This window comes from Leucoraja erinacea, unplaced genomic scaffold (genome assembly GCF_028641065.1).
Source record: "Leucoraja erinacea ecotype New England unplaced genomic scaffold, Leri_hhj_1 Leri_319S, whole genome shotgun sequence".
In the NCBI taxonomy this organism is placed as follows: domain Eukaryota; kingdom Metazoa; phylum Chordata; class Chondrichthyes; order Rajiformes; family Rajidae; genus Leucoraja; species Leucoraja erinaceus.
Genome location: NW_026576220.1, coordinates 68,885 through 81,877, shown reverse-complemented (window position 1 = coordinate 81,877; position 12,993 = coordinate 68,885). Strand labels below are relative to the sequence as shown.

The window sequence follows — 12,993 nt, the reverse complement described above, 5'->3', positions numbered from 1 at the left end:
AGGTACGGGATACTGAGTTGGATGATCAGCCATGATCATATTGAATGGCGGTGCAGGCTCGAAGGGCCGAACGGCCTACTCCTGTGTTTCTATGTTTCTATGTATCTATCGACCAGCTGTGACCTGTGCCAGATACTGGCAGAACGACATCTGAGATTGCAACGGACTCGAAGAAGAAGAAGAATAAGATCTATCTTTGTGTAACCTTCGATTCTCCAGCATCTGCAGTTCCTTCTTAAACACTGATCTATCTTCCGTTTGCTCTGTTAAGCCCCCTGTCCCACCTTCCTGAGTTACTCACAAATCCTCCCGAGTTTTCCCCTTGATTCAAACCCGGGTCTATTTTTTGACTCGTGGACATTTCCAACATGCTGAAAAAAAAAGGTCCCGACTTACCTGATGCCCTACGAGTGCCTATGGCTGGCATTACGAGCCGCTACGATACATCTACGGACATTCTCAGAGTTTGAATCGAGGGGAAAACGCGGGAGAATTCGTGAGTAACTCGGGAAAGTGGGACAGGGGGCTTAATTAAGGCTTTGCTTAAGGCTGGGTGGCGACGCTGCTCCTCACCTGTGTGTTTGGTCATGTGGTACTTGAGTTGGTTGATCCACTTGCATTTGTAGCCACAATCCGGACACAGGTATTTCCTCTCCTCCTGGTGAATACGCATGTGGTACTGAAAGGCAAGAGTTTCATTTAAAACAGCGTTTAGTAATTAATTGGTAGCACCAACACCCTCCCAAACTGCGGTGCAGCGGTGGAGATGCTGCCTTACTGCAGTGTCTCACTGGTTTGATTCATACCACGGGTGCCGTCAGTATGGTGTTTGTGAGCCATGCGCATGACGCATTTTTATGGACGCACCTGGAACTTTTAACTTTTAACTGATTTTGGAGAGTAAAATGCAACGAAATTTTGTTCAAGGTGCACTGTGTCTAGGTGTATATCTGAATGACAATAAAGTTTTCATTCATTCGTGTGTTAGAAACATAGACAATAGGTGCAGGAGTAGAGGCCATTCGGCCCTTCGAGCCTGCACCACCATTCAATATGATCATGGCTGATCATCCAACTCAGTATCCCGTACCTGCCTTCTCTCCATACCCCCCTGATCCCTTTAGCCACAAGGGCCACATCTAACTCCCTCTTAAATATAGCCAATGAAACATAGAGACATAGAAACATAGACAATAGGTGCAGGAGTAGGCCATTCAGCCCTTCGGGCCTGCACCGCCATTCAATATGATCATGGCTGATCATCCAGCTCAGTATCCTGTACCTGCCTTCTCTCCATACCCCCTGATCCCATTAGCCACAAGGGCCACATCTAACTCCCTCTTATAATATAGCCAATGAACTGGCCTCAACTACCTTCTGTGGCAGAGAATTCCACAGATTCACCACTCTCTGTGTGTGAAGAAAAATGTTTTTCTCATCTCGGTCCTAAAAGATTTCCCCCTTATCCTTAAACTGTGTGTGGCCCCTTGTTCTGGACTTCCCCAACATCGGGAACAATCTTCCTGCATCTAGCCTGTCCAACCCCTTAAGAATGTTGTACGTTTCTATAAGATCCCCCCTCAATCTTCTAAATTCCAGCGAGTACAAGTCGAGTCTATCCAGTCTTTCTTCATATGAAAGTCCTGACATCCCAGGTATCAGTCTGGTGAACCTTCTCTGTACTCCCTCTATGGCAAGAATGTCTTTCCTCAGATTAGGAGACCAAAACTGTACGCAATACTCCAGGTGTGGTCTCGCCAAGACCCTGTACAACTGCAGTAGAACCTCCCTGCTCCTAGACTCAAATCCTTTTGCTATGAATGCTAATATACCATTCGCTTTCTTCACTGCCTGCTGCACCTGCATGCCTACTTTTAATGACTGGTGTACCATGACACCCAGGTGTCGTTGCATCTCCCCTTTTCCTGCTTTGATCCTGACCACGGGTGCCTTCAGTATGGAGTTTGTGTGTTCTCCCTGTGACCGCGTGGTGTTCTCCGGGTGATGCATTTTCCTCCCACACTCCAAAGTCATACAGGTTTTTGCAGGCTAATTGGCTTCGGTAAAATCTTAAATTGTCCCCAGTGTGTAAGATAGTACGAGGAGATCGCCGGTCGGGCCGAAGGGCCTGTTTCCGCGCTGCATCTCTAAAGTCTAAAATTCGGCACTGGAGTGCTGGAGTACCTCTGCGGGTCAGGCAGCATCTATGGAAGGAATGGATAGGTGACGTTGCGGGACACGGCCCTTCTTCGGGCAGAAGAGGAGTCCCGATCCACAACGTCAGCTATCAATGTCTTCCTTACCCGCTGAGTTACTCCAGCACTTTTGTGTTTTACTCGAGATTCCAGCGACAAGAATAAAGGGTAGGCCATTTAGAACGGAGACGAGGAAACTCTTTTTCACACAGAGAGTTCTGAGTCTGTGGAATTCTCTGCCTCAGAGGGCGGTGGAGGCCGGTTCTCTGGATGCTTTCAAGAGAGAGCTAGATAGGGCTCTTAAAGATAGCGGAGTCAGGGGATATGGGGAGAACGCAGGAACGGGGTACTGATTGGGGGTGATCAGCCATGATCACATTGAATGGCGGTGCTGGTTCGAAGGGCCGAATGGCCTACTCCTGTTGTCTATTGTCTATTGACACATTCAGACGTGATGAGTTACTCCAGCACTCTCTTCCCAGAGTCCAAGCCCACTTTGTACACTGCTTTGTAAAAGGTGCAACATAAACACAAGACTTTATGGTTGCTATCTATAAAAATTCTCCCTTTGTGCAAGTTTAACTCAAAATGGAGCAGGCTCTTCCCACAATTTAATAGCTTTATCATCTCTACAATTAACCCGCCACCTTTGGCACCAAATAAGGCGTTGTAAATTCCAAGGGAAGTATTGTACGCTCAGCAAATTATTGACGGGTGGAGTTAATAATCATCCCGATAAGATCAGCTTGAAACGATCAAAATCAGATAATGGAGTTATAAGTGAGTCATCGCATTTGAAGGTAGATAAAATTCAGCGGGTGAGGCAGCATCTATGGAGCGAAGGAAATAGGTGACGATTTTGGGTCGTGACACTTCTTTTTCAGAAGAAGAAGGGTCTCGTCTCAAAACGTCGCCTATTTCCTTCGAGGGGGGATTTCGTTAGTCAAGGGGTCTTAAACCTGTGGAATTCATTGCCACCGACGGCTGTGGGGGCCACAAGTCAATGGATATTTTGAAGGCAGAGATAGATAGATTCTTGATTAGTACGGGTGTCAGGGGTCATGGGAAGAAGGCAGGAGAATGGGGTTAGTAGGGGAGAGATAGATCAGCCATGATTTGAATGGTGGAGTAGACTTGAAGGGCCGAATGGCCTAATTCTGCTCCTATCGCTTATGAACATGAATTTATGTCCAATCTACCTTAGTCCCACCTGCCCGCTTTTTGCCTTATATCCCTCTAAATCTTTCTTAAACGTTTTGAGTCCCTGCCTCAACTATCTCCTCCATACCCTGCTCGTCCCATACGCCTACTACCCTTTGTGTCAAAAAGTTACCCCGTCAGGTTCCTATTAAATCTTACCCCCCCTCACCTTGAACCTGTGTCCTCTGGCCCTCGATTCACCTACTCTGGGCAAGAGATTCTATGCATCTACCCGGTCTATTCCTCTCATGATTTTGTACACCCCTCATCCTCATGCTCTCCAAGGAATAGACTCCTCGCCTGCCCAACCTCTCTCCATAGCTCAGGCCCTCTGTTGTCCTGGTAACATTTTCTCTGCTCCCATTCCATCTTTCCTCCGCTCCTCTCTATGCTGCCTCTAGAGAGCAGTGCCACCACAGGGCTAGTCAACGTTCCAGTCTGAAGAAGGGTTTCAGAATGAGCAGAATGAGGCCATTCGGCTCAACAGGTCTACTCTGCCATTCAATCACGGCTGATCTATCTCTCCCTCCTAACCCCATTCTCCTGCCTTCTCCCCATTACCCTGACACCCGTACTAAGCAAGAATCTATGTATCTCTGCCTTAAAAATATCCACTGACTTGGCCTCCACAGCCGTCTGTGGCAATGAATCCCACAGATTCACCACCCTGTGACTAATTCCTGGGATGTCAGGACTTTCATATGAAGAAAGACTGGATAGACTCGGCTTGTACTCGCTAGAATTTAGAAGATTGAGGGGGGATCTTATAGAAACTTACAAAATTCTTAAGGGGTTGGACAGGCTTGACGCAGGAAGATTGTTCCCGATGTTGGGGAAGTCCAGAACAAGGGGTCACAGTTTAAGGATAAGGGGGAAATCGTTTAGGACCGAGATGAGGAAAATCGTTTTCACACAGAGAGTGGTGAATCTGTGGAATTCTCTGCCACAGAAGGTAGTTAAGGCCACAGTTCATTGGCTATATTTAAGAGGGAGTTAGATGTGGCCCTTGTGGCTAAAGGGATCGGGGGGGTATGGAGAGAAGGCAGGTACAGGATACCGAGTTGGATGATCAGCCATGATCATATTGAATGGCAGTGCAGGCTCGAAGGACTGAATGGCCTCTACCCCTGCACCTATTGTCTATGTTTCTATGTCTCTATGTTTCATTGGCTATATTTAAGAGGGAGTTAGATGTGGCCCTTGTGGCTAATGGAATCAGGGGGTATGGAGAGAAGGCAGGTAAAGGATACTGAGTTGAATGATCAGCCATGATCATATTTAATGGCGAATGGTGCAGGTTTGAAGGGCCGAAAAGCCTACTCCTGCACCTATTTTCTATGTTTCTAAAGAAATTCCTCCTCATCTCCTCCCAAAAGGAACGTCCTTTAATTCTGAGGCTGCGCCCTCTGGTCCTAGACTCTCCCACTAGTGGAAACTCTACTCGATCCAGGCCTTTCACTGTGCTTCTTGGAAATTGCTTTATTACTGTCATGTGTGGCAAGATACAGTGAAAAGCTGTTGTTTGCAGGTTAGTAATTAAATCCGACAAGCAAATATAACCGAGCCTTACACCTGAACAGCAGTAATGGGCCTGTCCATCTTGGCGATGTTTTAGGCAACTGCTGGTGGCTGTCATCGTCGCAGCAGGTTGAGCAGGTGGAGTATTGTGCACAGTTTTGGTCTCCTAATTTGAGGAAGGACATCCTTGTGATTGAGGCAGTGCAGCGTAGGTTCACCAGATTGATCCCTGGGATGGCGGGACTGTCATGTGAGGAAAGATTGAAAAGACTAGGCTTGTATTCGCTGGAGTTTAGAAGGATGAGGGGAGGGGATCTTATAGAAACATATTAAATTATAAAAGGACTGGACAAGCTAGATGCAGGAAAAATGTTCCCAATGTTGGGCGAGTCCAGAACCAGGGGCCACACAGTCTTAGAATAAAGGGGAGGCCATTTAAAACTGAGGTGAGAAAAAACCTTTTCACCCAGAGAGTTGTGAATTTGTGGAATTCCCTGCCGCAGAGGGCAGTGGAGGCCAAGTCACTGGATGGATTTAAGAGATAGTTAGATAGAGCTCTAGGGGCTGGTGGGGTCAAGGGATATGGGGAGAAGGCAGGCAAGGGTTATTGATAGGGGATGATCAGCCATGATCACAATGAATGGCGGTGCTGGCTCGAAGGGCCGAATGGCCCCCTCCTGCACCTATTGTCTATGTTTCTATGACAACCTACTTATTGATAGGGGATGATCCAGGACAAGGGGTCACAGCTTAAGGATAAGGGGGAAATCCTTTAAAACCGAGATGAGAAGAACTTTTTTCACACAGAGAGCGGTGAATCTCTGGAACTCTCTGCCACAGAGGGTAGTTGAGGCCACAGTTCATTGGCTATATTTAAGAGGGAGTTAGATGTGGCCCTTGTGGCTAAGGGGATCAGAGGGTATGGAGAGAAGGCAGGTACGGGATACTGAGTTGGATGATCAGCCATGATCATATTGAATGGCGGTGCAGGCTCGAAGGGCCGAAAGGCCCCCCCCCCCTGCACCTATTGTCTATGTTTCTATGGCAACCTACGACGGCACCTACGTCAGGACAAGTCAAGCTGCGCTCGTTGGCGTCAAACCCACTGTCGCGAAAATGTTTCAACATGTCGATAAATTTGGCGGAGACCAGCTACGACTTTTTGCACGACTGAGGAGACTACTCCAGACGACCACCTGTGGCGACAAACTAGTTGCCTGTAGTCGCCTAAAATAAAAAATTGCCTAAGTGGGACGGGCCCATTAGAGCAAAGAGAAAAATAGCAGAGTGAAGAATATAATTTTACAGGGGAAAAAGTCCAAGGTCCATAATGTGATAAGTTGGGAAATACAGACTACACCCTGGAATATGTGCATAGAGGCATCTTTTTTCACAGGGTATAAAGGTCAAGACCAGAGGGCATAGCTTTATCTATCTATCTATATCTATCTATATCTATATCCATATCTTCTGTGGCAGAGAATTCCACAGATTCATCAAAGACAGCTCCCATCCTGCGTTTGGACTGTTCGACCTGCGGCCCTCTGGAAGGCGCTATAGGTGCATCAAATCCAGGACAAACAGACTCAGGAATAGTTGCTTTCCGAGAATTATAACTACTATAAATTCAAATTCACACATGCACTGACTACACCGCCCAACACGGACTTCCATCTGTATATATGTATATATGTATGTAGCGCCGCAGAATTTGTGCACCTATTCCCCCCCCCCCCCCCATCTCCCTTCTGTTTTTTGTTTTTTCTGTTTCTTGTTTTTTGTGCTAAATTGTATGTATGCACTGAGTACGAGCAGCTTTCAGTTTCACTGTACATGTATAGTGACAATAAATGGCATATCTATATCTATATCTTTAAGGTGAGAGGTGCGAAGTTGAAAGGAGATATGTGGAGCTTGTCTTTATTTAACACAGAGAGTGGCGGGGGCAAATACACTAGTGGTGATTACAGAGGTTCACCTGCACCTCCTCCAACCTCATTTATTGCATCCGCTGCTCTAGGTGTCAGCTGCTCTACATCGGTGAGACCAAGCGCAGGCTTGGCGATCGTTTCGCCCAACACCTCCGCTCGGTCCGCATTAACCAACCTGATCTCCCGGTGGCTCAGCACTTCAACTCCCCCTCCCATTCCCAATCCGACCTTTCTGTCCTGGGCCTCCTCCGTGGCCAGAGTGAGCACCACCGCAAATTGGAGGAGCAGCAACACCTCATATTTCGCTTGGGTAGTTTACACCCCAGCGGTATGAACATTGACTTCTCCAATTTCAGGTAGTCCCTGCTTTCTCCCTCCTTCCCCTCCCCTTCCCAGCTCTCCCTCCGCCTCTTCCTTTCTTCTTCCTGCTCACCCCACCCCCACATCAGTCTAAAGAAAGGTCTCGACCCGAAACGTCACCTAATTCCTTCGCCCCATAGATGCTGCCTCACCCGCTGAGTTTCTCCAGCATTTATGTCTACATTCGATTTTTCCAGCATCTGCAGTTCTTTCTTAAACAAGTTACTGATCCGATCCTTCCACAGATGCTGGCAGATTGGCCGTGTTCAGTTTTAGCTTTAGAGATCTAAGTCCACGCGACCATCATTCATCCGTACACCATTCCTATGTCTTACACACAAGGGGCAATTTACAGAAGCTAAACAGCCTTCAAATCTCTACGTCTTTGGAATGCGGGGGGAAACCGGGGCACCCGGAAGAAACCCACATGGTCACAGAGATGGACCAACCACGGGCAGGAGGGGCTAGTGTAGCTGGGGCATTGTTGGCTGGTGTGGGCACGATGGGCCGAAGGGCCTGTTTCCACACTGTATCACTCTATGACATTATGACTCTATGGAGGGATATGGGCCAAACGAGGGCAGGTGGGACTAGTATAGCTGGGGCATTGTTGGCCGGTGTGGGCACGATGGGCCAAAGGGCCTGTTTCCATACTGTATCACTCTATGACTCTATGAAAGTGCAAACTCCACACAATCAGGATCTAACCCGGGTCTCTAGCGCTGTGAGGTAACCACTGTTCTCACGACTGTTGTTTCAGATTTCTGGATTCTCTCTCCATTTAGAAAAATATTATTCTTACTAAAAAACGCACTTTGCTGCACTAGATTCCATCAGCCACTTTCTCTGCCTACTCTCCCAACTGTCAGAGGTCTTCTGCAGAGTCCACAAACCTGAGCATCATCTGCAAACTTGGCCACAAAGCCTTCAATCACCTTCATCCAAATCATTAATAGACAACGTGCAGAGAAGCAGCCCTAGCACTGACCCCTTGCGGAACTCCGCTAGTCACTGGCAGCCAACCAGAAAAAGGGCCTGTGATTGCAACTCTTTGCCGTCTGCCATCCAGCCAACCTGCTATCCATGCTAGTTAGTATCTTAGAAACATAGAAATTAGGTGCAGGAGTAGGCCATTCAGCCCTTCGAGCTTGTACCGCCATTCAATATGATCATGGCTGATCATCCAACTCAGTATCCCGTACCTGCCTTCTCTCCATACCCTCTGATCCCGTTAGCGACAAGGGCCACATCTAACTCCCTCTTAAGTATAGCCAATGAACTGTGGCCTCGACTACCCTCTGTGGCAGAGAGTTCCAGAGATTCACCACTCTCTGTGTGAAAAAAATGTTCTTCTCATCTCGGTTTTAAAAGGATTTCCCCCTTATCCTTAAGCTGTGACCCTTGTCCTGGACTTCCCCAACATCGGGAACAATCTTCCTGCATCTAGCCTGTCCAACCCCTTAAGAATTTTGTAAGTTTCTATAAGATCCCCTCTCAATATCCTAAATTCTAGAGAGTATAAACCAAGTCTATCCAGTCTTTCTTCATAAGACAGTCCTGACATCCCAGGTATCAGTCTGGTGAACCTTCTCTGCACTCCCTCTATGGCAAGAATGTCTTTCCTCAGATTTGGAGACCAAAACTGTACGCAATACTCCAGGTGTGGTCTCACCAAGACCCTGTACAACTGCAGTAGAACCTCCCTGCTCCTATACTCAAATCCTTTTGCTATGAAAGCTAACATACCATTCGCTTTCTTCACTGCCTGCTGCACCTGCATGCCTACTTTCAATGACTGGTGTACCATGACACCCAGGTCTCGCTGCATCTCCCCTTTTCCTAGTCGGCCATCTTCTCTTCAATACTATGGGCTCTCATCTTCCCTAGCAGCCTGACGTGCGGCACTTTATTGAAGGCCTTCTGAAAATCTAGGTAAACAATTACAGCCTCCCCTCTATCTGTCCTGCTATTAACTACTACAAAAAACTCCAGCAGATTCAATAGACAATAGACCTGTCCCTCAGAATACCCTCCAGTAACTTTCCAACTACAGATGTTAAGCTCACTGGCCTATAGCTCCCAGCATTTCCCCTGCAGCCCTTCTTGAATAGACAATAGACAATAGGTGCAGGAGTAGGCCATTCTGCCCTTCGAGCCAGCGCCGCCATTCAATGTGATCATGGCTGATCATCCACAATCAGTGCCCCCGTTCCTGCCTTCTCCCCCATATCCCCTGACTTCCGCTATCTTTAAGAGCCCTATCTAGCTCTCTCTTGAAAGTACACAGAGAACTGGACTCCACCGCCCTCTGAGGCAGAGAATTCCACAGACTCACAACTCTCCAGTGAAGGTGGTGGAGGCTGGTTCGTTTTTATCATTTAAAAATAAATTGGATAGTTATATGGACGGGAAGGGAATGGAAGGTTATGTTCTGAGCGCAGGTATGTGGGACTAGGGGAGAATATGTGTTCGGCACGGACTAGAAGGGTCGACATGGCCTGTTTCCGTGCTGTAATTGTTATATGGTTATATGGTCTCTGTGAGAAAAAGTGTTTCCACGTCTCCGTTTTAAATACATTACCCTTTATTCTTAAACTGTGGCCCCTGATTCTGGACTCCCCCGACATCGGGAACATGTTTCCTGCCTCTAGCGTGTCCAAACTCTTAATAATCCTATATGTTTCAATGAGATTCCCCTCTCATCCTTTGCTTTCTTCACTTTGTCAAACAAGATCTTCTCTTCACAACACCACGCTGACTTCGGCCTATTTTATCGTGAACCTCCAAGTACTGCGTGACCTCATCCTTTATAATCTAGTCTAAAATCTTACCAACCACTGAAGTCAGGCTACCCGGCCCCTCTAACCTCACCTACTGAATCCACTGTTCCAGATGTCAACATCTCTACATCGGCGAGACCAAGGGCAGGCTCGGCGATCGTTTCACTGGACTCCTCCGCTCAGCCCATCTTAACCAAGCATGATCTCCCGGTGGCTCAGACTTCAACTCCCCCTCCACATTCCCAATCTCACCTTTCTATCCTGGGCCTCCTCCATTTCCAGAGTGAGGCCCAGCGCAAATTGGAGGAACAGCACCTCATATTTCGCTTGGGTAGTTTACACCCCAACGGTATGAACATTGACTTCTCTAACTTCAGATGGCCCCTGCTTTCTTTCCTTCTCCTTCCCCCTCTCAGTTCTCCCTCCAGTCTTACTGTCTCCGACGACATTCTATCTTTGTCCCGCCCCCTCCCCTGACATCAGTCTGAAGAAGGGTCTCAATAGACAATAGGTGCAGGAGTAGGCCATTCGGCCCTTCAAACCAGCACCGCCATTCAATGTGACCATGGCTGATCATCCCCAATCAGTACCCCGTTCCTGCCTTCTCCCCATATCCCCTGACTCCGCTAACTTTAAGAGCTCCATCTAGCCGTCTCTTGAAAGCATCCAGAGAACCGGCCTCCACCGCCCTCTGAGGCAGAGAATTCCACAGACTCACCACTCTCTCTGTGTGAAAAAGTGTTTCCTCGTCTCCGTTCTAAATGGGCCTACCCTTTATTCTTAGTCGCCCATTCCTTCTCTCCGGAGATGCTGCCTGTCCCGCTGAGTTAGGCAGGCACAGGTTATTGATTGGGGACAATCAGCCATGATCACAATCACGATGATCAGCCATGATCATATTGGTGCTGGCGCTGGTTTCTATGAATGGCGGTGTGGTGCTGGCTGGAAGGGCCGAATGGCCTCGTCCTGCACCTATTGTCTATGTTTCTATGTTACTCCAGCATCTTGTGTCCACCTAGAGTTTCCGGGTGTGGTGGGCGGCCAGTTTTCGGTGCTCACCTTGAGACGGGAGGGGTCGGCACAGGCGTAGCTGCAGAGGTGGCACTTGTACGGCTTCTCCCCGGTGTGGATGCGGATGTGCCAGGTGATCTTCTGGCGGTTCTTGGTGGTGTAGTCGCAGTCGGTGCACTTGTAGAGGCGGGTGCCGCCGTGGGCCTTCATGTGGTGGTCGAACACCAGCTGGTGGCGGCAGGTGAAGCCGCAGGTGGGGCAGCGCAGGGGCTTGGGCCCGCCGGCCTCCTCCTCGTGGCAGTCCAGCAGGTGCTGCACCAGTTGCTGCCGCTCGCGGGCGGCGAAGGGGCAGAGCTGGCAGCGGTGGTGGAAGTGGATCTTCTTGTGCTCCTCCAGCTGCGGCCGCCCGGGGAAGGTCAGCTTGCAGGACGGGCACTGCAGCTGCGGGTGCTGCCGCTGCAGGTGGCTGCGGAGGGTGGACTCGCTGCGGCAGGCGAAGAGGCAGGAGGGGCAGCCGTGGCGGCCGCCGGCCCGGTCGCGGTGCAGGCGCAGCCGGTGCTGCTTCAGGGCGCCCTCCGAGCTGAAGCGGGCCCCGCAGCCGCGGTGGCTGCAGGCGGCGCTGGGCTGGCCGGCGTGGCAGCTGCCCACGTGGCGGCTGATGTCGTTGTGGTTGTAGCCGCTGTAGTCGCACAGGGCGCAGAAGTGGGTGGGCGTCTTGTCGTGGACCCGCAGCTTGTGCACCCGCAGCTTGGAGCCGGTGCCGAAGGTCCGCGGGCAGGCGTCGCACGCCAGGCGGCCCACCCCGGTGTGCAGCGACTCGTGGGCCTCCAGCCGGTAGCGCCGCGCCGTGCGGAAGTCGCAGTAGCTGCACTTGTGCGGCTTGGCCCCGTCGTGCTTGAGGGCCACGTGCTGCTGCAGGCAGCGGGCCTGCTTGCAGCTGAAGGGGCAGAGCTGGCAGCGCAGGCGGCTGCGGCGGGCGGGAGCGGCCGCCGACCCCCTGTACCCGTGCAGCAGGGCGTGCTGCCGCAGGGCGCCGGCAGACTTGCAGACGAAGGAGCAGAGGCGGCACTGGAGCTCGTCGGGCTTCATGCAGCCCTTCTTCTTGTGGGTGTCCATGGCCCGCTGCTGGCAGCAGGTGAAGGGGCAGGAGGGGCAGGTGAAGTGGCGGCGGCGGTCTACACCCTTCTCCTCCCCCTCCCCCTCCCCCTCGCTGCCAGACCCCGGGCCGGAGCCCACCTCTCCCCCTGCCGCTGCCTCCCCTCTGTGTTTGATGGCCCGGTGGTTCCTCAGCGCCCGCTCCGAGCGGAAGAGCAGCTTGCACAGGCCACAGGGCAGCTTGACGGGGGCTCCGCACCCCACTGACGCGTGGTCGACCATCGCCAGCTGGCTGGAGCTTGTGAAGGGGCAGGCGGTGCAGGAGTACGTCTCCTGGGCAAAGGTGAACTTCACCCCGACTCCTTGGGACAGAAGCAAAGCCTCCCCGCCACCCGGGGGAGCACCACCCACGGTCTCCTCTTCTAATGTCCTCGAGATATCTTCCTCTTCCAGCAAGGTGTTCCCACCCACCGAAGGTTGGGCAGGTTGGCAGGCTGCCTTTCCCGCCAGGTCATCGGCTGCAGAAATCTCCGTGATTTCGGACCTTGGCTGGGCGGGCTTGTCGGGTTCGTGCCCCTGGAGCCGGCGCCCCGTCGCCGTCGGAGACCCTCGCGGGTCGGCGGCCTTCGAGTCCGAGTCAACGTCCGAGTCGAAGAGGGCGGCGGGCGGCTCTCTGGCCGTGGCCGTGGCCGTGGCCGGACACGGGTACGACCTGCCTTTCTTCGCCACCGCCGTGGCGGGGCACTTCTTCAGCCTGTGGGTGTTGAGTCCCCGCTGCTGCTTGAAGGTGGCCCCGCAGGCCTCGCACACCAGGGGCGTCTTCCTGCTCTGGCAGCCTGACTTGGTGTGGAGGACCAGGGCCTTCTCCTTGCGGGTGACGTAGGAGCACCCGTCGCACTTGTA

At 51.1% G+C, this 12,993-nt stretch overlaps 1 protein-coding gene across 1 annotated transcript in view; it reads right to left on the bottom strand.

The window, feature by feature from the left end:
* Positions 1-12,993, bottom strand: part of znf142 (zinc finger protein 142) — a 41,351-nt gene that overhangs the window by 7,979 nt on the left and 20,379 nt on the right. The window contains 2 exon segments of the mRNA XM_055630323.1: positions 574-679; positions 11,044-12,993. Coding sequence (XP_055486298.1) covers positions 574-679; positions 11,044-12,993 — 2,056 coding nt within the window.